General features: G+C 50.6%; 1 protein-coding gene across 1 annotated transcript in view; it reads right to left on the reverse strand.

The window, feature by feature from the left end:
• Nucleotides 1-12626, reverse strand: part of LHX4 (LIM homeobox 4) — a 28921-nt gene extending 16295 nt beyond the window's left edge. The window contains exon 1 of the mRNA XM_008066242.1: nucleotides 12430-12626. Coding sequence (XP_008064433.1) covers nucleotides 12430-12626 — 197 coding nt within the window. The remainder of the gene's footprint in view (nucleotides 1-12429) is intronic.
• Nucleotides 12627-25885: the final 13259 nt, after the last annotated feature.

The raw sequence follows: 25885 nt of genomic DNA on the forward strand, positions 1-25885 counted from the left end.
ACCTCAGCCTCCCAAAGGCACGGGATTACAGGCTGAGCCACCGAGCCCGGCTGTAAATTAATTTTTAAAAAATCCTCTCTTGCCCCCACCTCTACCTTTACCGGCCACCCCTCCCTCCTTCCTTTCAGACAGCACCCTTCAGCAGAGCTCCACACCCAGGCCCCGAGCCCCTGCCCAGTCTATGTGCCGCCCTCCTCACCCACAGCAGCATTCCAATGGCCTCCCTGACCTCAGCCTTACTGAGTCTGGCAGTTCTCCCCTGACCTTTCCTCCCACCTGGCACACTGCATCTCCTGGCTCTGAACCTCTGTGGCCCGTCCTCCAGCTCTCCCCTCCTCCCTGCCCTTTCCATGCCCCCGGGGGCAACACATCCAGCCCAGACCCCTGACCTCCAGGGCAGTATACCCACTGCTGCCTCAGACTCTCTGCTTGGATGTCCAAAACCCAACTCCTGACCTGTGTGGAGTCGCCTCTGAGGTCCTCCTCACCTCAGATAGGGGGGTTTCCATTTCCCATGACTCGAGCCTAAGCCTTTGGATAACGCCATCTGATGTGTTTGCAAGCTTTGTTGATTCTATCCACCCACAATTACGTCATGCGCTGGACCACTTCTCACATCTGCATGGCCACCTCCCTAGCTCAGGCCACCTCCAGTTGCCTCCTAATGGCCTCCTGGCTTCATTTTGGCCCTCCCCCACCCCCACAGATCTGTACCCACAGCCGGGGAAGTCACACCCTTGTACACCCTGCTCAAGGTGCGCTCCATCTCAGGGGCAAAGCCACAGGTTCCTGTGTACGTGTGTGTGTGTGTGTGTGTGTGTGTGTGTGTGTGTGTGTGTGTGTGTGTGTAGAGAGAGAGATGAGGTTCTCACTATGTTGCTTAGGATGGTCTCAAGCTCCTGGCCTTAAGTGATCCTCCCTCCTTCACCTCCCAAAGTATTGGGATTACAGGCATGAGCCACCATGCCTGGCCTATAGCCCCTCGATGGCCTGCAAGACCGCATCATCACCTTTTCACCCTCCATCCCGCACTCAGCCCCTGCTCACTCCACCCCAGTCACCACTTCCTGGGCCCTGCCTGCTTCCTCTGCTGGAATTCTTCCTCCCTAGACACCTGCATGGCTCACTCCTGCCTTTCCTACAGCCCTGCCCTTAATGTCACCTTTCAGGGGGACATCCTTGTACTCCCTCCCCTCAGCACATCCCTTCCCCTCTCCAGAATGCTCATCTCAAGAGACGCACTGTGCGTTCACTGTGTACTGACTGATGTCTTCCTTCCTTTCTAGAAGGAAAGCTCGACCTCAGCAGGGCCCTTATCTGTTTCGTTCACTGCTGTATTCAGTTCCCAGAGCAGGACCTGGTCCAGGCTGTGAACTCAGGAAATATTTACTGAATAGCCAAGTGAGTGTCCCCTCCTACAGGATGCATTAACACACGTTCCTCACTTAGAGATGGGGAAGTTCAGAGCAGGTAAGAAGCACCCCTGAGGCCTCACAGCCATGAATGGTGGAGCAGGGGTGTGAACCCCGCACCCTCTTGGGGATACCTCCCTTTCTTGGTTATGGGAGGGCACTAGTAGGGGCCAGCCCAAGCCCCGTGTGTGGGAGCTGCCACAGTCTGGCACGCAGCCCTGAGGAAACAAAATACTGCATAAGTTGATTTTATGCTTTAATTGCCTGGCCATGATTTACCGCAGGCCATATATTCTTCCCCGGCTGACATGTCCCTACGTGTATTTCTTTTATCTATCACCACACTTGACAGGAAAGTTGCTGATATTTACTGTTACTGTATGTACCGATATTTCCAGCACACATCACCGCCCACTGTTAAGGCCATGGCCGTGTCCTGGGCGCATGGCATTCCGGCCCAACACAGCCAGCCTTCCCTACACATAGCCAGGGGTCGTGTTTGGAGAAGGCCTGACACCAGAGAATGTTATTGCCTGGGGGTGGGGACACAGCCACTGCTATGGGCACACAGTCAATGCACCTACCTCCCCAGTCTACCAGAATGGCCCCTACCTGTGAGGGGATTTTCATATAACGTTTTTATTTTTAGGGAGTAAAGGGGTTTTTTTTTATAGAATGTTTTTCTTTGTAAAGAGCTTCAATGTTATTATTACTTATTTATTTATTTTAGAGATGAGGTCTCATTCTGTCACCCGGGCTAGAATGCAGTGGGCAGTCATAGCTCACCGCAGCCTCAACCTCCTGGCCTCAAGCATCCTCCCACCTCAGCCTCCTGAGTAGCTGGGACTACAGGTGTGCATCACCATACTCAACTACTTTTAAAGTTTTTTTGTAGACATGGGGTCTTGTTATGTTGCCCAGGTTGGGCCAGAACTCCTGGCCTCAAGCAGTCCTCCTGCTTTGGCCTCCCAAAGTGCTGGGATTACAGGTGTGAGCTACTGCAGTCAGCCCTAATACTATTCTTTTGAGATGAATACTGCTGGAAAAGATTTAGAACTAGTGACCTAGTCCAACCCCTTCATTTAATAGAGGAGAAATCTGGGGCCCAGAGAGGTTAATGGCAGTAGGAGGCCTAGAGCCCAACTCTCCCTGTGCTTTGGCCCCAGGCCCTCTCCTTCCCAGCTGGGGGTAGATTTGCATCCCAAGAGGCAACAGACACATAGGTCCTGAGCCCCTTCCGCAAGAGTCCAGACTATCCTCCTGTGTTTTTGTAAACATGCATGAAACATGTAACATGTCCCAGGCAATTTCACATGTGCTGTCTCGTGTACACCACATACCAGCTCCTGTAGGCAAATGCTATTATTCCCCTTCACCGATGATCATAGGCATGGGGTGGTCAGCTGGTGGGCCTAAGGTCATTCTCCCCTCCCTGCCCATCTCCCCCAGCACCTCCTGTGCCCTCCTCACTCCAGGGTTCAGCCTCTGTAAGGTGTCAGCTCAACTGTCCCCAAACCACCCTGTGTGGAAGGCTCACCTGAGATGCTTGCTTCAAAGCAGAAGCGCCATCCCTGACTCCTGCTTCTGGGTCCAGAACCCACACTTCCGACAAGCCCTGACAGTGACCCGGTGAGGCTGAGCAAGAAATTTTCTTGCTCTAGGAGAAATCCTGTGTGACTTAGGCTTTCAACTCTCCTGGGACATCTGCAGGGGGCTTATTGGTAGCCTGAGTTTCAAAGTCTTCAAAACTACGGCCTGATTCTCCAAGAGGGGTGTGGCAGGTGGTGGAACTGACAGTTGCCCACCCCACCCAGTCCCCCCCATAATGACAGCCACAGAAACCAACTCCAGTTTGCGGCTTCTTCCCAAATGGAGCTCCCAGGGACACAGAAAGACCCCTGGGGACCAGAGTGACAAAGTAGACACAGCCTCTGATGGAACCCTGGCATGACCTTGGCCGAAGGACCAGCAGGAAATGAGGTGGAGCAGAATCACAGGCTTTGAAGGCCAAGCCCCTGGGAGGCTTCAGGATGCCACATGACTGGAGACAGGGCTGGTGGGAAGGGACATACTAGTTGAGGAGGGGAGGAAGTACAGCAAGTAGAGAGGCTTCCAGTAGTGCAAAGGCATGAAGACAGGGGCCTGACGAGACAGAGGCAGCAGGAACCACCAGGGAGGGCCTTTGGCACCTGAATGGCTAAGTAGGGGTGAGTAGAAGAGGGGCCAAGCCTCAGTGATTATGAGAATGGGGCTGCTGGCTGGGTGTGGTGGTGTACACCTGTAACCCCAGTGTTTTGGGAGGTTGAGATGAGAGGATTGCTTGGGGCCAGGAGTTCAAGACCAGCCTGGGCAACATAGTGAGATTCCATCTCTAAAAAAATAGAAAAACAGCCAGATGTGGTGGCTCTTACTTGTGGTCCCAGCTACTTAGGAGGTTGAGGTGAGAGGATCACTTGAGCCAGAAGTTCAAGGCTGCAGTGAACTATGATCACGCTACTGCACTCCAGCCTGGGGACAGAGCTAGACCCTGTCTCAAAAAGAGAGAGAGAGAAAGCGAGAGCAAGAGTGAGAGAGAGAACGAGGCTGCCGCTGCTGGCTACCATGTTGTGCCTGGGACAAAAGAACACTGCCCACACGTTCTACTCCCATGTCCCCCTTGCTTGGGGACCCCGTTTCCACAGCCCAGACACCACCTGATTCCCAGACTGATGTGCAATTATTTGGCACCACATAGATTCCCCCAAGCCAGAAAAGTGCCCAGGAGGCAGTTTCCACAGATGGCAGGAGGCCTCCCCCAGACTCGACTCTGGGAGGGTGGCCCGGGTGGTGCAGCTGAACCCGAGTGCTTGGGGCGGGCAGGCAGATCATCTTCAGACTCATCACCTGCTGATATACAGCCTGCGGTCCCCAGAGAAATGCTGGGCTAAGTAATTGCTTCTGCCTTGATTACTGGCCGTCACAAATGGCTGTGGGTCTGGTCCCACCAGTGCGTTTGAATCTTACAAATGTCCACACGCACAGCCACTCTCTGGACCATCTGATCGTTACCTTAAAAGGTTTAATTTGCTTAGCGAGGGAATTAGACTATAAACTATTCAGAAATTATGGAAAGTCACACGTCAAAGAGACCCTCCCCCGTGTGTTCCTCGAGCACATTGTGCTAGGGCATCGTTGGTGTGTGTGTGTGTGTGTGTTTGTGTGTGGCCTGGCAGGTGTGTAGCTACCAGAAATAGAAGGTGGCTCAGCCAGAGTCTGGTTTCAGACTGGATCTGTGACCAACTCCAGAAGCAGCCTCTTGCTGGGGCCACAGGGCACAAGGCAGCTAGAAGGAGTGTGACAGCCACACAGACACAACTGGACCCTACTGCCTGAGCTGGGCCTGCTCTGTGAAGTGAGGACCAAGGGCTGCATTGTAACTTGCAACTCTTGCCCACACAGGGAGGGACAGTATCAGATCAGTTCCCACCCACCCACACTGAGAGGCACACCTCTGTTCCATCACCGGACTGCCACTCCCCGCCGAACGCGGCCTCACCACCCAGCCCAGGACCCCTGTCTGGCCCAAGACCTTCTGCGGCTTCATCACCCCCAGCCTCTGACCCCAGGACCTTCCCTTTCTCTTCTTTTCTCCTCCCTGCATAGATATGTCATCACGACCTTCATAAGAATAGCTACTAGGTTGACGCTGGGGTGGCTGTGAGCGCGCCACTGCACTCCAGCCTAGTGGGCAATGGAGTGAGAATCCAACTCAAAAAAAAAAAATAGCTACTAACCTTGGTAGCTAAGAACTTATTTCCTCTTACCCTTATAGTGTTGGGAGCCAACCTTGGAGGTCCACCTGATTGACAGCACTCCTCTGAATTTCCTACTTGCACAGCTCACAGGGAACATCAAGCTTCAAATACCGAAAATGATTGGCTTACGGTGCACCCTGAATTTGGATTCCCTCCTTGGAAAGAATGTATGTATTCCTCCAAGGTAACTCTCCCTATTTCTAATACTAATGTATCCATAAGTGACTGGAGTTGTCACGACCCGACTACAGATCTCCGCCCTTATGTGGAACACAGTCCTAATTTCTTGTGGAAGAACTCCATACCTAAACCTATACCCATTACTAGATGGAACATTAATGGATGGGTTCCCCCAATATTATAGTAACAAAAAAGTAGGCATTTTTACTCCCATTTTAGAGATGGGAAAGTGAGGTTCAGAGCGGGCTTGACACCCTCAGCTCACACTGAGCCTGTACTCAAACCCAGCACCCTCTCCCTGTGAAGTCCACCCCACAGAGAGCCTGAGCTTGCCTTCCCCACATTGGCGGACAGTCCTGCCCACTGCCCAGATGAGGGATGGAGACCCTGGTCGCCGGAGCTATTGGACCGAGGTCACCGGTGAAGGCCCATCCACAGCCAGCCAATCCACCCTGTGGCCGGGCCAAGCGCAGTGCAGGCCGGGGCGGAGACAGGCTGTTCCAACCACGGGGATAAATCAGTGCAGCTCCAGCTCCAAGGACGCGCCTACCTGCCCTTGGCTGACAGCCACCCGCTGGAGCTCAATGGGGGAGGGGTGCCCAAAGAGCCCAGGGAGCTTCTGGTCTGGCCCCACCGCCCACAGCTCCAGCGACTTGTGGCCCTCCCTCCCCCCAGCAGCGCCCATCTCTGCCCACCGCCTGGAGACATCCCCTGGAAGCATGACGCTTTAGACAGGAACCTCCCGGGTGGCAGCAGCCTCAGAGCGCCTGGCACTTTCTCTGACAGGCCCTTCTGACAGGTAGGTGAGTGCGGACGCTGGTGGGGGAGGGCACAGCTTGAGGCCCCCACAAGCATGGAATGTCCTCAAAGGCGTCTCCTTTTCCTTAAGAGCCCGTGTGAACGTGGGCCTCCCTGAGACTCTGAAGCCACACCTGTGTCATACCCGCGCTCAATTTGTTCCCGAATCCTCGAGGAAGTCCACACGACATGTGTGCCCTGCGGTTCATCCAGGCACACACGTGTGCCTCCCCTTTCTGCCAGGCCACCCCGACCGCTATCTGAGGAGCTTGAGGCAGGGAACGGCCATCTCCACAGGACGCTCTCCAAGCTGGTTGTGGGGAAGCACAGGAGAGGCCGTGCAGGCCGCGAGGACTCTGACAGCCTCTGGGGCTGAAGGTCAAGAGTATGTGGGAGCACCTCACCCTACCCTGAACATGGTGTGCACACTGTCTCAGCCCTGTGGGCTGGTGTGAGACCCTCTTCACAGACTAGGGAAGGAGGCCCAGAAAAAACTAGTGACTTGTCTGCCGACAAACAGCTAATAAAAAGACAATAACTCAACCGATTCCGGCTAGATGGAAGGCTGAAGCGGACAGATCGCCGGAGCCCAGCAGGTCAACGCTGGGGTGGCTGTGGGTGTGCCACTGCCCTCCAGCCTGGGCGACAAAGTGAGACTCCAATTCATAAAATAAAATAAAATGCTCAACTGAACTCTTTAGGGTTCTCCAAACCATTCCGCTTGTAAAATAACTCGCTTTCTCAAAAAGCTCCTATGTGCCAGGTCTCTTAGATAAGCACTACTCAAATTCCCATTTTTCCCCAAGGACACTGAAGCTCAGTGATATTAAGAAACTTGCCTAAGGGCGCTCAGCTGGCCACGGACAGAGGCAAGCCCTTGAACTCAGTTCCCAGAGCAGAGGACCTGTCCTGTATGCCCGATGCGTCAGAGGAAGGGGGCCTGTCTCCTCCCAGGACCTAGGTGATGATGGCGAGAGCACCCAGAAGCTCTGCTCCCAGACCCCTGATCTCCCCAGGTCCTGGCCCCTTTTCTTGGAGACATGGGACTTGTGACATGTTGGACACGTGGTCTGGGAAGGACATGCTTAGCAAAGGCAGTACAAGAAGTTGTTGCCTCCTCTGCTTGTGATGCAAATTATAACAGGCCTTAGGACACCCTCTGCCTGAGGAGTGGGCTCTCCTGATGCTTAAAGCCCCCACTGGACTCAGCAACTTGAAGTCCCACTATGCTACATTAGTGAAGGCAGTGTCTCTCCTCTTGGGCCTCAAAATTTTGTTTTCCTTGGAGAGAAGACCCAAGAAGCAAAAACAAACAACAGCAAAAGCCAGTCGATGTTACTGAGCAGGACAGAACTCAACATCATCCAAAGAAAAAATGCAACAACCGCAGAGTACAACCTCCCAACAATACTTCTTTCTTCGTCTGTTACACACCAACATCGCCCTCTGCTGCCAGTTGCCAATATCACCACATCGCCCAGATGAAGACTGGGGAAGCCCCAAACCACCCTGTGCGGAAGACTCACCTGGGATGCTTGCATCAAAGCAGAAATGCTCCCCCTGTCTCCTGCTTCTGGGCCCAGAACCCACACTTTCGACAAGCCCCGAGGGTGACTCAGTGTGACTGGGCAAGGAATTTTCTTGCTCTTGGAGAAATCCTGTGTGACTCGGGCTCTCAGCCCTCCTGGGGCATCTGCAGGTGCCTTATTGGTGGCCTGAGTTCCAAAGTCCCTCAAGATGTCGTGTCTAATTCTCCAAAGGGGGTGTGGCAGGCAGTGGGTCGGACATTTGGGGGCACAGGTCCCATCGATCCCCCACATAATGCTAGTCACAAAACTCAACTCTCTCATCTATGGCTTCTCCCCAAATGGAGCTTCCAGGGACACAGGAAGAGCCCGGGGACCAGAGTGACATACTAGACATGGGCTCTTATGGGACCCTGGCATGACCTTGGCCAGAGGATCAGCAGGAAATGAGGTGAGCCAGATCAGGGACCTTGAAGGCCCCATCCCTCCAGGGGCTCTCTTCACAGCACTGGCTAGAGTCGCAAATGGCACAGAGAGCACCACTTGGAGGAGGGCCCAGAGTGACCTTGCCCCTGCTATGAGCAGAGAGAGGAAAACATTGACCCAGGAACAAGGACCTCAGTGCTGACCAGGGAGGCCCGTGAGCCCTACCTCCACCTCCGAATAGGGCTGGGAGGACCCAAAAGGGATGGTGCTTTTCTTTTTCTTTCTCTTTGAGGAGTGCAGAGAAAGGGTTCTCCTGGCTCTGACTAGGCATCTTTCAAACCCACAGCTGAGAGCACTCTGGGGTCTGATGGGCAAATTCCAGAACATGGACCTGCCGTTCCTCTCAGAGGCTGCCACAGATGTGACTTCTGCAGCCAGGAGGAGCCTGGGGCTCCAGGCATTGCACGCCCCCGCCTTCTCCCACTGCATGTGTGTGCTCCGCCATGCCATCTGGAAGCAGGTGCCCGGTGACTTCTAATGAGATTTGAGGAGCTGGCTGCCCCTGAGCCTCAAGCGAGCAGCAGGTCCTAAGACCCCTGGGGACAGAAGGTGAAGCCAATCTGACCCTGGCCAACTCCTTCTCTCTCTGTCTTCACCTGAGGGACCCACAGCTGTGCTCATCTGTATCAAACAGCCAGAAAGAGCTGGGTGGGGTCTGCAAATCCAAGTGTCCTCATGGGGGGCTTCAGAGTCACCCAGCCTTCATCTCTGATCCGCCCTTCACCGGCACCCTTAAGCCTGAATGCCTCCCTACATGGCGCCCTTCACAAAGTCATTGGCCTGGATTCAGCACCGAGGCTGTGGCCAGCTCCCATGCTTTACAAGAACACCAGCTCTGTGAGTGGGTCCTGTTAAGACATAGAGCAGTCCCCAGGAGCAAGGGGAATCCTGTGGCTAAATAAGGCAACTGGCAAAGCAGCCTGGGCCTCCCTGACTCTAAAACACCATGCAAGGTGCATAAGGAATGGGTCACAAACGTGCTGGTAGATTCATTACGTAACTGACTTGTTGCATCAAACCAGTGACAGCCTATGGGTAAAGCTCAGAGCCACACACTTGCATGGGGGATGGAAAAATAAATAAATGTAGCCCTTTCCTCAAGCCAACAAGGAGGACAAAACTGGTGTGTGAGAAATGAGCAGAATAAAGCGGCTCGTGCTGAGTCATCCGTAAGAGTGGAGGGAGGGGGTGATGCCTCAGCCAGGGCCCAGGCCGAGGAGCAGGGTTCCAAGCAGCAATGGAGGACGGGCACCCATGAGAGTAGGCATCACTCCTGGAGGGCAAGATCGCCTGGCCGGGGTGTGGAGGAGGGGCATGCAAAATCTGCCTGGGGAAAGGGCGTCCTGTTTTCTGGGCATCAGGTATCCAAAGAAAGCAGTCAGCTAGGACAGGCGGAAGGCTGTGCTGGCGTGAATGCATCTGGAATGTTCTGTAGCACACAGAGCAGGAGTGGGGCCTCTGCTGTGAGGTCGGTTGGTTCACCTAGCGGGAAAGTTGTGGGCAACAGGGAGGTGGTGGGAACCCATCGGGAGGTTTCTACTGAGCAAGGCCCATGGTGTGGAGAGGCCACGGAGGCAGGGCTCAGGGGCACCAGCCTGGGTGGAGAACCATCATTGTTATGTTTGGTCCTGGGCTTAGGGCTCGTTGATGATCCTTCCTCAGCCCACACTCTGGGCCCCTCCTAGTCTAGGGGACCCTCTTTCTTTCTTTCTTTCTTTTTTTTTTTGAGTTGGAGTCTCACTCTGTTGCCCAGACTGGAGTGCAGTGGCCGCTCCTGGCCACCACAGCCTTGGCCTGTCGGGTTCCGGCAATCCTTCCGCCTCAGCCTTCCGAGTAGCTGGAACTACAGGCACACGCTACCACGCCCAGCTGATTTTTTGATTTATTGTAGAGATGAGGTTTCGCCAAGTTGCCCAGGCGGGTCCCGAACCCACGGGCTCAGGCAATTCACTCACCTCGGCCTCCCAAGGCGCGGGATTACAGGCTGAGCCACCGAGCCCGGCCGGGACCCTCTTTCTTTACCATGAATTCTCCCAGACCCAGACTTGCACCCGCGCTGCTGCCGCTGCTGCTTCACCTCCCTTTCCAAACCCAGAGCCAGGCAGTCAGGGCCAAAAATCAGATCAGTCCCTGAGGCAGTGCTAGGACTCGTGGTAGTGGGGAGGGGGCCCTGGCGATGAAGTCCTGGGCCCATGGCCCTGATAGGCTTCCCTTGCACCCCACAAGCTATCCTGACTGCCAGGCTGAGCCAGCCAGAAACCCTGCAGTCCTGAGATCTGACTCAGGGACATCCAGCTCTACCCTGTCCCTAGATGGACAAACAGGCGGCCTCTTGCCTCCTCCCTGGAGCTCTCTGCAGCTTTCTGCAGAGACACCCCAGAGGATGGTGCCCTGGTCACAGAATTAGGGCTGCTCACCCCACCCGGACCAGGCCCTTCCTCCTGCTCTCCTTACACACACATGTGTTCACATGTGCACCCAGGTACACAATGCACAAGTGCATGTATGCACACACACAAACACACACCCTGAAATTCACCCCATGAGTGCTGTCATGGTGCTTGACCAGGGCATCACTGCGGAGGAAGACAGACACAAGCCCTTGCTACACACTGAGAAAGGACATAGGTGGAGGGAACAGACCTGTTTAAACGCTGGGAAAGAGGAAGCCAGATGAGGGTCAGGGCAGAGAAGGCAAAAGGAAGGTTGAGAAGAAGGGAGCAGTACATAGGGGCTTGGAGGGAGATCCCAGGCTGGACCTCCACTCAGTCATCCAGAACTTGCCTGCGCGGGCGACTGCCCTGCCTTTTGCCACACACACACACACACACACACACACACACACACACACACACACAGAGACATGCACACACACCCACAGGAGCATACACGCACACATGCACACGTCCCACAGGAGTGTGCACACATATTCACATACCCCACAGGAGCACGCATGCACACGTGCACACCACGAGAGCAGAAGGCAGCCAGGGAGCTGCCCGGGAGACACCCAGATTTCTGCATGTCTTCTTCTGCTCACACTGCACCAGAGAAATGTGAGCCCTGAGAAGTTCCAGTTGCCCATCCCCTGCAGCGCAGCTCTCGGGAGGACCCAGGAAGCCATGCTCTGTGCCCAGGACTGGCATGCCCCACCCCCCACTCCCTGTCAGCATGCACCTCTGGAGGACGTGTTCTACCTCCAAGGATTGAGGACTCGCACTGGATGTTTTCAGGGCTGGTCAGGCCTCCCTGGCACCCCATGGGCCACCATGGCTGGCGGGCCTGAGTGCGGGACTCAGTGTCACTGACCCGTGGCCCTCACCTCCTGTCCTCGGCTTTGCTTGCTGCTGGTTGGTCGGTGTTGGCCAAGACACCAGCCTAAGTGCCTCGGATAACAGGTTCCAGGAGAGAAGCCCCGGACTGAATGCCATGGAAATAAACTCTAGGAGGGCCCTTCACCCTGACCCAAAGCTCCAAAAGAGTTTTTGATGGACACAACTCCAGAATGAAAAACCCAGACCAGTCCTGAGAGCTGACACTCAGGCGTCAGACACTGTCCTAAGGACTTCATGCAAATTGACTTGTTTAAAGCTAATCACAACCCCATGAGGCAGGGACTGTCAGCCCCACTTTATATACAAACAAGCTGAGGCACAGAGAAGTTAAGTAGCTTGCCCAAGAGCATGCAGCTAATTAGAGGGCTCAAACCCAGGCAGGGTCTGGTCTCTTAACCATCACATGATACTACTTGTCCATGTTTTCATCTAGAGTGATGATGCTGACAGAGTCTGCCTTGACCAGAAAGCCTCTAAGGCCTTGAGGCATCCTCTAGATGCAGTGCACAAACCTCAAAGCACCTGTTCTGAAAGATGCAGGAATGTCACAACCAAGTGCCCTGAGGTACCGATGCATTAAGGCAGGAAGACCAATTCCCTTCAGGATTTGCAGAAACCCTTCGACAGTCACCCTGGAGAAATCAGGCCCATGCCCTCTGCTGACTCCTCACCCTGCCCCTTTGCAGAGCTCAAGTAGGCCTTGGGCAGTGACAGGCTGGGGACCTGAAGGGGGACCTCAATTAGGGCACTCTTTCACCACCAGGATTCACCCGCCACAGCCGGGAGGGTCCCTCCACCCTCCCGATTCTGCCTCACTACAAACTCCCCTCACCGCATGGGGGAGCCAGAGACGGGCCAGGGCTAGGAGCAGGAAGTTGCAGACATGGTTCCCACTTACTTGAAGAAGTCCTCCTTGCAGTAGACGCTCCCAGCCCTGGAGAAGCACCTGTCGGCCAGCTGCATCTGGCAGTCCGCACACTTGAGGCAAGAGCTGTGCCAGTGTCTGTCCAGGACCTTCAGGATGAACTTGTCCAGGATGTGCTGGTTGCAGCCGGCACACTGGGGGATCTCTGTGGGCAGAGGAGAGGATGTCATGTGAGCCTTCTGCACAGCCTTGCTAACCAGGCCAAGCACTATGTGAATGCCTTCCCATTCCGCCCTGGGTGAAACAGACATAACCCACACCCCCAGGGCTGCTACATACAGTTGTGCAGATTACACACTGCACAAAAGTGCCTGATCATGGGGACAGATGGGGACTGAATGCTGACTCTTGCCTTGCTGGCCAAGTTGTGTGTTCTGGCTTGGGATGACTTTGGTCCAGAAGGTTTACCTGTTTCTAAGGGCACATCACAAGGCTAGTAGCAGCAGCTAAACCCATTTTACCAGCTGCAATTCCAGAGCCAAGAGGCCAGGAAGACCCAGCAACATTCACTTGTTTCCATGACATTTTTACGAGTGGTTAGAAGCTATGCTGAAAACATCAGCCCCCAGAGGCAGCCCTGCCTGGGTGTGGATTGAGAGACCATCTGGTCTGCAAAGCAAATGATATGCATGAGGGGCTGGTGGCGACTGAAGCCCAGGCCTGAGGGTTCTCCTGGAGAGAAGATCTCAATATCTTAATGAACTGCATCAGACCCCATGGATCAGTGTGATCAATACCTCATCCTGATGCGCCTTCCTGTGCGGCAGGCGGGTGAACTGGCAACTGCCTTCCAGCTGCCCTGGCAGCTCCGGGGCTGACGCTGATTGAGTCTGTCAATCAGACTCACGCAGGAGAGACCAGAACCCAGAACCAGTTGAGAGGCGGGATTGCAGCAGAGGGGAGGAGGCGTTGTTTCTTTGACCTGGTCAGTCATGGCCCAGGCAATGGACTGCTGGGAGCTGGGGACTTATTCCTGGAGGTTGCACTCGGCTGGTTCCACTGAGTTGAAAGCCACTTAACATGGTGATTAACCACTTTTCACTTAAATAGTGAAAGTGGATTCTCTTATCTGCAACTGAGCCCTAACCACTGCCCCATCCCATACCTGTCCTGGGTGACTTCCTATTCAAGGTCTGTTTCTCTACCATCCATCTTTACCAAGGGATTTCTTGGGTAATTGATAGCTTTTGGGTCATTGAATTTTTTTTTTTTTCTGAGTTAGAGTCTTACTCTTTTGCCCAGTGTCTGGGTCATAGCTCACCACAGCCTCAACCTCCTGGGCTCAGCAATCCTGCCTCAGCCTCCCAAAAAACTACAGGCACATGCCACCATGTCCGGCTTTTCTGACTTTTTTTTTAGAGATGAGGTTTCACTATGCTGTCCAGGCTGGCCTCAAACTCCTGGCCTCAAGCAATTCTCCTGCCTCAGCCTCCCAAAGTGCTGGGATTACAGGCGTGAGCCACCATGCCTGGCCCCTGAACATTTCAAATTCTACAAAATGGTCAACCTTCTACGATTGGATGAACTAATGGTGCTAGCATCTCTAGCCATTTCCCCTGTATTTTTCAAAAAAATGAGAAGATGGCTGGATGCGGAGGCTCAAGCCTGTAATCCCAGCACTTTGGGAGGCCGAAGCAAGAGGACTGCCTGAGCCCAGGGGTTTGAGTCCAGTCTGGGCAACTTGGTGAGACCTCATCTCTACAATAAACCAACAAAAATTAGCCAGGCGTGGTGGTGCATGCCTGTAGTTCCAGCTACTTGGAAGGCTGAGGCGGAAGGATTACCTGAACCAAGCAGGTTGAGGCTGCAGTGGCCATGAGTGGGCCACTTCACTCCAGCCTGGGTGGAAGAGTGAGAGTCCTACTCAAAAAAAAAAAAAAAAAATAGAGAGAGAGAGAGCGAGAGAAAGAAAGTAGCAAATTAACAAAAGAAAAAAAGCATAAAAGCACAGGCATTTGGCCCCCTATACTACCCTCCTGATACAGGCCTCATGAAGTGACCCCAGGGGCTTCTCCCCTCTATTATAAACAGCACTTTTGCTGAGGTGTGTCTACACGCTGTCTTGCCCACTAGAAGGCAGAATCCTCAGGGGGTGGGGGCAGTGATTCTTTCTCAGCTTTGTACCCTCGCTGCCTGGCACAGTGCCTGGCACACAAGGGTAGCTCCACAGTTTCATGTTGGATAATAATGGACCAAATTCTCCCTAAGAAGCTCCCCTTGGAACGGTTTTTCATTAGTTTCTCCTGCATACTCCACAATGTCAACAAAAGTAGTAAAACCATTTCTCTCGTGAACCATGCATGTTTTTTATTCATCTCACGTTTGTTGCTTGTGATATGATTTAAAAGTGTTAACATAAGAGAATCAGCCTCCAAGCACTGAGAAAACTTTTAAACATATCTAAACCTATGTATAGAGAAAGCTTTCTCAAGTATTAAAGCATTTTCACTTAAACTGTATAGACAGTATTGGGACAATCATTAAACACCATCACTAACCACATACACGTAAGTGCCAACCTTGGACCCAATTAGACCCTGACCCAGCTATTCCCTTCAGGGCTCAACAGCACCAGTGTCTGTGTGAAGTCAGACCTGTTCGATACCTTGCCTGTTGACCCCTTTCTCAGACCAAAATACCCTATGAAAACTGCCAGGAATCTCACCAAGGTGGACACCTGTAGGCCTGACACTTGCTAACTGGCCCAGGACAAGCAGGACTCTTTTTTTCTATCTCAACAGTGTTCCTCCTTGAGAACTACATTGTTCAACAATAACTACTTACCAGGAGTCCCGAAGTGCTCAGCAAAGAGCTGAGTGCATATTGCCTACTGAGGGTGCTCCTGTAGAGAAGATCTCAGTCTTAATGAACTGCAGCAGACCCCATGGATCAGTGTGATCAATACCTCATCCTAATGAGCCTTCCCGTGCAGCAAGCAGGAAAGCTGGTAACTGCTTTCCAGCCATTTAGTGAGAGGGTACAGGTAGGACATGGGGTGAGAATGTGGACTCTGGAACCCGATTGCCTGAGTTTGGATCCTGGCTCTGCTTTTTAAACTTGGACAAATTACTTAGTCTTTCTCTGCCTCAGTTTTCTCACCTGTAAAAGGGGAGTGATGGTGACAATAGTTCCTAGCAGGATTGTTGCGAAGAGCAACTGAATCAATACGTGTAACATCCTTAGGACAGGGCCCTGTACACAGTAAGTGCTCACTTAGGGCTTGCTATGATTAGGAGATGATGGTAGTAACCTGAAAAGGAGAGTTAGGCACCCATGTTCATGGACATTATCTCATTGAGTCCTCACAAGAATCCCTGCATGGATGTCCTGACTCTCCCATGGAGGTTCAGAGAATGGCCGCCCCATGCAGAGACCTTGCAACAGGCTTGAGGCCATGCCTGTCTGTCTCCATGCAGGTACTCATTCATCCACACCCCCAGTTTTTTTCCAGGGACCATCAGGGCCTAGTTGGCCTCCCTAGAGGGCCAGGAAAGGTTTTAGTAAGGAGGTGGCCATTCCATGAGGGGTCAATGGCCAGGAGCTCCTGTGGCATGACATGCCCAGCCTCAGACAGGGGATACTGGGGGAAAGCTCAGGTCAAAAGGGTTATAGGGAAAGAGGTGTGGGTTTCTTGGCATGCACTGGGTTTGGAGTCGTTGCAGGCTCTGAGCAGCAGAAAGGCTTAAGGAAGGAGCCGTGGAGGAGATTGCTCTGGCATCATCCTGCAGGGGAGGGGAGGGACGACCTAACCAAGAGGCCCTCCCAGCTCAGGGGAGTGATTTAAGGACAAAGGAGGAGCAGAGTCATCAGGAACATATGACCAAGGCCCACCATGTGTGGCCAGAGTGCAGTACGGTGTGCCTGCTGGGCCCCGTCAGCCGCTGGGCATTGTCATGGCTGGAGACTGCTTGGCATGACCTTGCAAGGGCCAGACCTCAGCCTTGAGAGTCTGGGCAGGGGCTTCTTTGTGTGAGCAAATGGCAGGATTTCCAGGAGCCTGACACAGGAAATCCACTTAGCCCTTTGGGAACCGGGATGGAGAATGTCCTCACTGGCCCTGGGTGTGCCGGGTGCGCTGGCCCACACCCTTCACTCCCTCAGCTCCTAGGCAAGAAGGGCTGCCGATGCCTGCCTAATTGCTGTTTGTCCTGCCCTCCCTGGAAAGATGCGGCTGTATTTCTCCTCCCAGTCACAAATGCGGGGGATGAGGGCGAGGATGTATGCCCATAAAATTTATTTCGAGCAAGGTATCTACCAGGAGCCTTAATATGATGAGTATTCAAGAGAGAATACATTAGGACTAATGTATGCAGGCGGCGCGGCAGGGCGCTCCAGAGGCTTGTAAGCAGAGCAGGCTCAGGGACAGATAGCACTAAGAGCAAATAAACGGGCTATTGCAGTCTCCAGCGTGGAGGAGGCGTCCGCTGGGTCAGCCTGGGCTGCTTACACTAGAGATCCTCACAGAGAGGCCTTGGAACCAACTGGGGTCCGTGAGTTTGGCAAAAAATGTAAGGGACATACTAAGGGTGCCCTTTAAGTTTAAACATCAAAAGCTTTTTCTACTGTCCTTTTTGAGATCAGGGATTAAACAAAGATAATTTGGAAATGGTTGAAAAGATTCACAATATACCAATAATAATAAAACCAGGCACCAAGAGCCTGTTCTGAACTATGTCAGGGCTTGAATGTGTATTACCTCAATAATTCACACTCATTGAGAAAGGTTTTGGCATCCTCATTTTACTAGGAAACTGAGCTTTGGAGAGGTCGAGCAATGTGCCCAAGGTCCTACTGTGGCGGAACCAGAACTTGAACCAACAGCCTGTGCTGCTGGCTTCCTTAAGATGGACTGAGCCCCGTCTGAGAGACCAAGGGGCCTGAGCCATCACCTTCCTGACTTGACCCTGTCATTTTACAGAGGAGAAATGGAGGCAGAGAGAGAGTCTCAAAGATGCTCTGTGTACAGTAACCAGGGGCAGATGACTACTGGCCTCTTGAGTCCCCTAGCAGTTGGGCAAATGGAAATGCTTGAAGCATAAATGTAAATTCTCTGGGCAGGGTTTGGGTGTGCATACAGATGCACACCGAATGCCTGGGGAGGGTTGGAAACAGCCAGCCCCTGTCTAAGGGTCCCCTCCACCACTTGCAAGGTGCCTGCTTACTGGTGGCATCTGTCAAGTTCAGATCCTTCCCTATCTGTGAGGGGGTAGAGACCTATGACCTCAGACTCCTCCAGGCTACACAGCCCTCATGTAGTTGTGGAGATCAGTAAAGAATAGAAACTATCTGGAAAATGTTCAAAGAGCAACATGTAAGTCTTTATTTTATTTTTTTACTTACAATAAATTATGGTTATTTTACCATTTTGAGAGCCTAAACAGAGATTATACATGTTTCTTGTCAGAAATAAAGTCGTCACCGGCATTTCCAAGGGGCAAGAGGATGCCCAGGTCCCTAGTGGGCTCAAGATATTTCACACAGGCTGGGCTCGGTGGCTCAGCCTGTAATCCCAGCACTTTGGGAGGCCGAGGTGAGTGAACTGCCTGAGCCCGTGGGTTTGAGACCCACCTGGGCAACTTGACGAGACCTTATCGCTACAATAAATCAAAAATTAGCCAGGCGTGGTAGCATGCGCCTGTAGTTCCAGCTACTTGGAAGGCTGAGGTGGAAGGATCGCGGGAGCCCAACAGGTCGAGGCGTGGTGGCCGGGAGCGGCCACTGCACTCCAGTCTAAGCAATAGAGTGAGACTCCAACTCAAAAAAAAAAAAAAAAAGAGAGAGAGATATTTCACACAATATTTAGAGTCTTGAAATTCCACTTCAAAACTGGGATGTAAGCAGGTCCTTGGAGTCACTAAAGACAGAATCAGATCTATAAACTCAGTCCCAATGTGAAGAGTCATTTCGTTTCAGGTGAAAGTTTTCACCTTATCTTCCCATAAGTGTTCTCTGGTGATGCTTTCTGCTGGGGCTCTACAAAGGGTAAACTGAGGCATGCAAAGGAAGTGGTGCCCCAGTACTGCCAAGGTCTCTGGACAACTCACTCTTCACTGTACAACTCACTCTTCATGAGCAGGGCCCATCCACCAGGGCCTCCTCGTCCAGGCTACACAGCCCCCTGGTAGTTATTTAGATTAGTAAAGAATATAAACTAGCCGGGCTCAGTGGCTCAGCCTGTAATCCCACGCCTTTGGGAGGCTGAGGTGAGTGGATTGCCTGAGCCTGCGGGGTTCGAGACTCGCCTGGGCAGCGAGGCCTCATCTCTACAATAAATCAAAAAATCAGCTCGGCGTGGTAGCACATGCCTGTAATTCCGGCTACTTGGAAGGATGAGGTGGAAGGATCACTGGAGCCCGGCAGGTCGAGGCTGCGGTGGCCGGGAGCGGCCACTGCACTCCAGTCTGGGCGACAGAGTGAGACTCCAACTCAAAAAAAACCAAAAACAAAAACAAAAAGAATATAAACTATCTGGGAAACTTTCAAAGAACAACATGTCTTCACTTTTTTTTTTTCACTTATAATCAATTATTATTATTTGACAATTTGGAAAGCCTTCTCCAGGCGCAGACCTAAATTCACGTGCACACACATACAGACACCCTTACCATCTGTGCAGACACACACACTCGCATGCACACTCATACAGACACATACATACAAAGTCACAAACATCTTATACACACAGACATGCTTATAACAGACACATACATGTACACACAGAGAAACACAGACAATCACAAATAAACAAAGACACATCTGGAGACAGATACTGATACAAAGGCACACACACAAACCACACTCACATACAGACATACACATACATAATCATATATACTAAAAGACAGGCATATAGCACAGACACATAAACATGCATGTATACAAACACACACACACAAACATGTACACACACCCTCACTCATAGGATGAGGAACTGTCCCTCTGGGAAAAAAGCCAATTCTTCTGAACCTGAGCTTTGTCTATGAAAGGAAGCCTTCACTGCGTGAGGGAGCTGTCCAAGCCTGGGGTGGGGTGTGAGTGAAATAGAAAGGTAGAGAGAAGTAGAAACATTTTTTCAAATACTTTGTTGGAGAGGGTTAAAAAATATTGGGAGAATTTGAATGTTTTCAGTTCTATTTAGAGTTTCGCTCTCCAGATCTTTATGTCTGCCAAAATGTTTACAATAAATCCCAGACCAGAGTCAGACTTGAGTTCAGATCCTAATTCTACCCTGTATGTGATCTTGGGTGAATCACTTAATGTGTCTTTGGGGCTTGACTTTCTTATCTCTAAAATGGGGATAATAGTATCAGTTTTTCAGGGAGGCTGTGCTGTGACTGCATCAGATGTAAATATAAAACACCTCGATCTGTTATCCAAGCCTAGTGGCTAGCTCCCTTCCATGGACTCACGGTCAGTTGCCAACAAGATGAATGTATATATTTAAGGTGTATCAAAATTATTGCATGCTTCATGATTTTCCAATCAACCTTTGTCCCTCCCTCAGCTCCCTCTCAAACAAAACTGTCCTCCACTCCCTTAATGCTAAAGCATCTGGAATATGTGCATCCTTTTCTAATCAACATAATCACAGAGTACAAACAGCAGATGATACAGTATTACAAGAATTCTGTCTTTTCAGAATAAAGAATTCTGGTAGATTCGTTCCTCTGTAGAATGAGGGCGAATCTACTAGCCCTTGGTCTCTTCCTTACCTGCAAATAGCGAAAACAAGGAGTTTGAGACTAGTGACTGCTTGACTTCACTTCATTATTGCTATAATGTGCCCTGGTAAGGGTAGATTGGGTTCAAATTAACATTTGAGGCTTCTAGCATTTTTCTTAGCAACATCTAAATGCCCAAAGGAAGACTGGCTATTTCTTATTTGATAAGTACTGGCTCAGGAACCTTCACCAGTAGCCATAATCTACTTCTTCAAGGACACTTATAGAGATCACGGTGTGATGGCCACCCTCAGAGCACCTGAACGACTATGTAAGGGGCACCCTGGGCTTATTTTTCAGAGTGGCCCATCAGAAAATAGATTCTATTTCTACATTCCCCAATTCCTCCATTAGTGAGTTTCAGAAAGCTGGGAAGTGGCAGAGATCAAAAGGTCTGATGTGGTCTGGGGAAGACCAATTTGCCCACACCCCTCAGGTGAGATATAACATGTCCCATGCATTTTTATTCCCCACTCAGACTTCTTCATTTCCAAGCAACCGCTGGAAAGGATTCTAGGATCCAGAGGCCACCATGAAACATTTCACCCAGGGCTTGTGTTTGTTTGATAGATTTTAATTCTTTGAAAAAATGATGTTTTCTATCTCTTTGGTCACAAAAGACCAACAGGGTGAAGGGAAAAAAATTCCACTAAAGAGACTAAAACTAGAACCAACACATCTGACAGCAATTTCTAAAATGTACTAAAGAAAATGCACTTTTCTGGGGAAATGAATCAGAATTTCAGATATTTCTATTGAAATCATTGTGCTGATGCATTACGTTAACATTTTAGAAATTAAGTTACTTTGTACTGCTAGGAAAAATGCTCATTTACTAGTGCTCTGAGACCAGATTGATGTTTTATAAAACTTGAACTTCAGGCTCCACCTTGGAGTCTTGCAAGGCTTGCTTTTTTACTTGTCTTTACTTTTAACTGTCTTTTGGATTAAGAGTTCCTCTCTTTGTTTTACAATTTGACTTGATAGCCTAGTGTTCAGGACAAGGGACTTCCAAGGGACTTCCAGGGGGACTTCCAGGGGGCCCTTTCCCAGGCTCCACAATACCCCCACTTGTTGAGACGACCCTCTTGTCTTGGGACAGCAAGAGTAGCCCCAGCTCGCTGAGGGCAGCTCTCTTAGCAAAATGGGAGCTGTGATCCTGATCTTAGTCTCTAAAGTCACCAGCGCTCCGAACTGTGTTGAGTACTTTCCAATCTTCACACTCCTTTACTCTTCCCACACACCCCAGGAAGTGGACATTGTCTACATTTCAATGGTTATGAAAATAAGGGGCTCCCCATAGTTCCCACCAGTGCCTAACCAAAGCCACCTCTACCTGGGACTTTGACCCCAAATCCTTTTACTGGTGACTTCCCTCCAGGAATAAGTAGGTTTTGCTCTGTCTCAAATAACATTTGGCCAATGTATGTTTCCAAAAACATTTAATTTTATTCATTTGTTACGTGTCTTTACTGACTAACTGAAAGCAGAAACCAGTTGGAGCTTTAAGGAATCATATAGACAATTGAAATAGTGTGCAAATGTTTTTCTTGGAATTTTCCATTCCTTTCCTGCATGTGGGGAGGAGAAAACAACAGTCAAATTGCAGACATTGCTGGTCCATGGCCTCAGGTTTCCTGAGTAAGAAAAAAGGAAGATGATTTTTAAAAGGTAGGCTTGGGAAATCGTCTCAGTGGGGGCGCTCATTGATTCAGTCTGGGAATGACTAATTCTAAAATTATTCAGAAAGGTAAAACCACGGGACACACGAAGCTTTGGCATGTCTGCCTGACCTCATACCTAATGTTCTGAAATATCCAAGTCTAAGAAATAAAACGGGGGTATAGTTAAATTAAAATTATATTCGTTATAAGTTCTGCTACTGGATAAACATTTCAAAAAGAAAACTTTCCGATTTGAAGTTGCCACCATCACGGTTGACAATAAAATCCTGTTTTCTGGTCACAATTCCCCTTTTAAGTTACCTGATAACTGTGACCAAAGGAACCAAGGACTGATTCACCTGCGCAATCCACACAAGGAAATGTGGAGACCCTGGATTCGATTTTACATGACAAATCATGACAAATGTGGTGTGGTCCACAGTCCCAGCTCTTTGTCATTAAAGACAGTTCATTTTATTGAACAATGCATAGTTTCCTTTTTTTATATTTTTGCTTACTCTAAACCAGTGTATCTTGAAGAGACCATAACATAATTTTCCAAAATGTTTTTACAAAATTCCTCTTGAGAGATTTTTCATAACCTAGTAATAATTCATAAACAGCATCTCTAAAGCACATAATTCCAATATTAATTCTTAAAAACTTAAGAAGAAAAGGCACATTGAGCATCATGGTATTTTCTGATGGTTGCAACAACATTAAGCAGAGAGCTGGGGCAGTCACAAAAATACTGGGAAAATTCTAATATAAAAAATTGGCATCCCATTTAAGGTAAATCATATTCTCTATCACTATATCTATTGATATGCCTCACAAATACATCAATATACTGATATTTTGTTATGTAATTTCTGCCTTTTTTTTTTTTAGCTTGTCTTGACAAATGATTAGCAGCTTAGGAAAAAACCAGAACATCCTTTTCACATCAGAAATGAGTATACCTAAAATTGTTCTTTCTCTCTGCTTCTTTTCCAGAGTGCTCCTACGACAGGTACTATTTGTTTTATTTGGTGGTTTGGGGGATCTTTGAAAATCTCCTTTGTTCTTTTTCTGCTTAGACAGCTCAAAAATAGTAACCTCCTCAATAAAAAAGCAAATTCCAAAATATCCTGGAGATAATTTTGGTGTTATCATTGTAAGGCTGTAATTTAGATGATATTTTAACAGAAGGAGTCCAGTAGCAAATGAAATACACAATATAAATATGTATTTGCAGGGATGGGATTATCTTCTGGATGATATATTGTCACATAATTAGTGTTCCTCAGTAGGATATCAAATATTCTCAGTGATTGCAAATAAAACAGAAAATTACATTAAACAAATCCATGCTAGTGCATGGCAATGCTGTAGACACATCTCTATTTCCACTTCATTTTCACATTTAATGATTGCTAAATCTCCACAATGTATTTTTCTGACATCTCATTCTGTAACGATATTCCATATGGTTGGCAGCCTCTCCCTCATAAGAAGAAACTTTCAATTAATTTGGCTGCAAGTTTTGCCTCTATTAAGCTATTCCCAGAACCAATCCCTTAATCCCCTAACATTATAATTAAAGCAAATTATACTTTAAAGGCATTCGGGGGCGAGGTACTGCGGTAAAACATCTGTGGCTAAACCCAGACTGACAGAGGGAAGGGGGTGTGGAGATCTGAGAAGACAAATCCCCCAAAATAACAGGAGGTCAGACTCACCTCCCAAGACGATTTTCCAACCAGCCACTAATACAGTTAACCCAAACTACATTTTCCATGGGAGAATCAATTTCAATTTTGCCAATTAAACCCAACTTATCCATCTACCCCCAAGAGCAGTGCCTCAAAATGGTTGATGCGTGCTCCATTTTGATCAGGGCTTCTATAAAACTGAGTACCAAAAAAGGTAAAACCTCACAGCAGCATCTATTTGTAGGTGATTTCTTCCTGTCACAAACAATAAGAACCCAACCCCAGGGTGGCTTCTGCCCTTAAGCCCAGCACCTGAACTTTTCTCTCAGGGCTCCTGGAGAGAGGGGTTCGCCTCGCCACCCTGCAGCCTGCTGGACATGTGACCCCCAATAATACCCCCGTGCTGTGAATTCCTGCACAATCCCTTGTTCCTTCCAGCAAAGATTCCACAAAGGAAGAAAGGGACAGAAGAGGAGGGAAAGAGAGAGAGAGAGAAGACGATCAAGCCACCCAGCCACGATGGAATGTTGCTACAAGTAGCCCTTTTCCGTTAGGTCCCTGCTACGGGCATCGTTCTTTCTCACTCCAGGAAGGGAGAAAGGGCTGAAAATCCTTACAAAGGCGACCCCACCCCCACCCCCACCCTACCCAGCCACCTCCACATCCGGCAGTCTACCCGGTAATGCGACGGGTGCTGCCACAGCAAACTGCTGCTCCTGGCTGTCTCCACCTTGGGTTTCCCAAATTGGGTAATATTATTCCTTTTGTCCTCTCATCAGCTAAACTGGTTCCAAGTCTCTGTGTGTTCCAAAGCGTCTCCGCTCTACTCCTGATAAATTTCCCTAATTGAAAGAAATGGCACAAGGTCCCTTCATCCAATTCCACCGACCCTCCCCCACCCACAACTCCTCCGTAGGCGGAAGACACAAGTTTCCCAGCCAGAGAAGTCCACCAAAAATCCACCATTCCTCCCCTAAGCCAGAAGCTCAAAGGCGATTTCTTAACAAGGTAGTGGAGAGGACAGTTAATCCCGGTTAACTAATTTTCCATCCCTGCTTGACTGCCGGCACGGTCTTCCTTCCCCCGCTCCTCGGTCCCCTCCCCGCGCGGGGGTCTCGGGCTGGTCTGCCAAGTAATCACTAATCGACTGTCACGCAGAGTGAAAGGGCATTAAACCCGAGGCAACCGGGAAGTTGGGACAATGCAAACATTTAGGACTTGAGGCTGTCTACACCTGGCCAGCGGGGTCATCAGGTCACTGCTCAAACTACAAGGTGCCCTGCGGTCAGGTTTTTGTCTGCTCTATGGAAAGAAATTGCCCTGTCGACTTCCCGCCTCTTCCAACCCCCACCTCGCCTCCAGGAGGAATCGATAGTTTAAAACCGCCCCCCCCCGTATTTGCAGTTCTGCAGGCGGTCTCCAAAATCCCCACAGCGTTTAGTCTACATTCTTGCCTTAACACCCCCTTTGTTTTGGGCGGGTCAAGAAGCTGGTGCAGGGACACCTAGCCTCGATCGTCTTTCCTTTAACTTCCTCTGTCCCGGTTTTATCCCGCCGCGACTTTTCTAGTAATTTCTTTCCCTCTTCGTTAGTTTCACCCTTCATGTCCCTTTAAAAGATACATTCGCCACGCCGTCTGTATTTTTTTAAATTATATATATATACATATATATACATATATACATATATACACACAAAGGGGCCCCTCCTAGATAAAGGCGACCACCGACAGACACGGGGTGAGCCAGGCCAGCAGCTGCCTCATGGACGGTGCGCGCAACCCGCGGCCCGCGCCATCTCGCCTTCCCGGGCGCACCCAGTGTCACCACCTCCCTCCCCAGGTGGAATTTAATGTACACCATCGGCCGCCCAGGTGGAGACCTCGTCTCTCCCGAGCCTGCCGCCTTTCCAGCGCTCACCCGGGTCCGCGAAGCCAGGGGCCAGCGCGGGGTCCGGGGTTCAAACGCCGGCAGAACGCGTAGGCCGCGCAGACCCGCTAGCGGCCTCGGCGCTCCGAGGAGGAGCGGCTCCCTACGAGGGAGCACGGCTTTCCTAGGCGTGAGAAGTCACCGAAGGCTCGGGCCGCCGGCGTGGGGGTTTAATTTAGTCTTTTCAAGTGCTGGGCGCGAAGTGGGCCTGAGAGGGGAAGAGGTTTCGGCGCGGCCTCCTCGCACCCGGCGCGCCGTCCGCGCCGTCTGCGCCCGCCGCCCCGTCCCTGCGGGAAACGTCCCCGCCACTGCTCCCAAGGGCAAGACACGGGTGGTTTCGGGTTGGCCAGTCTCGGCTCAGTCGGCCCTCGGGGCCGCTGGGGGGAATACAGTCGGAGCATGACCCGGCACACAGTGCCAGG

The sequence above is a fragment of the Carlito syrichta genome, unplaced genomic scaffold (genome assembly GCF_000164805.1).
Source record: "Carlito syrichta isolate Samal-C Ts95f unplaced genomic scaffold, Tarsius_syrichta-2.0.1 Scaffold308869, whole genome shotgun sequence".
NCBI lineage: Eukaryota > Metazoa > Chordata > Mammalia > Primates > Tarsiidae > Carlito > Carlito syrichta.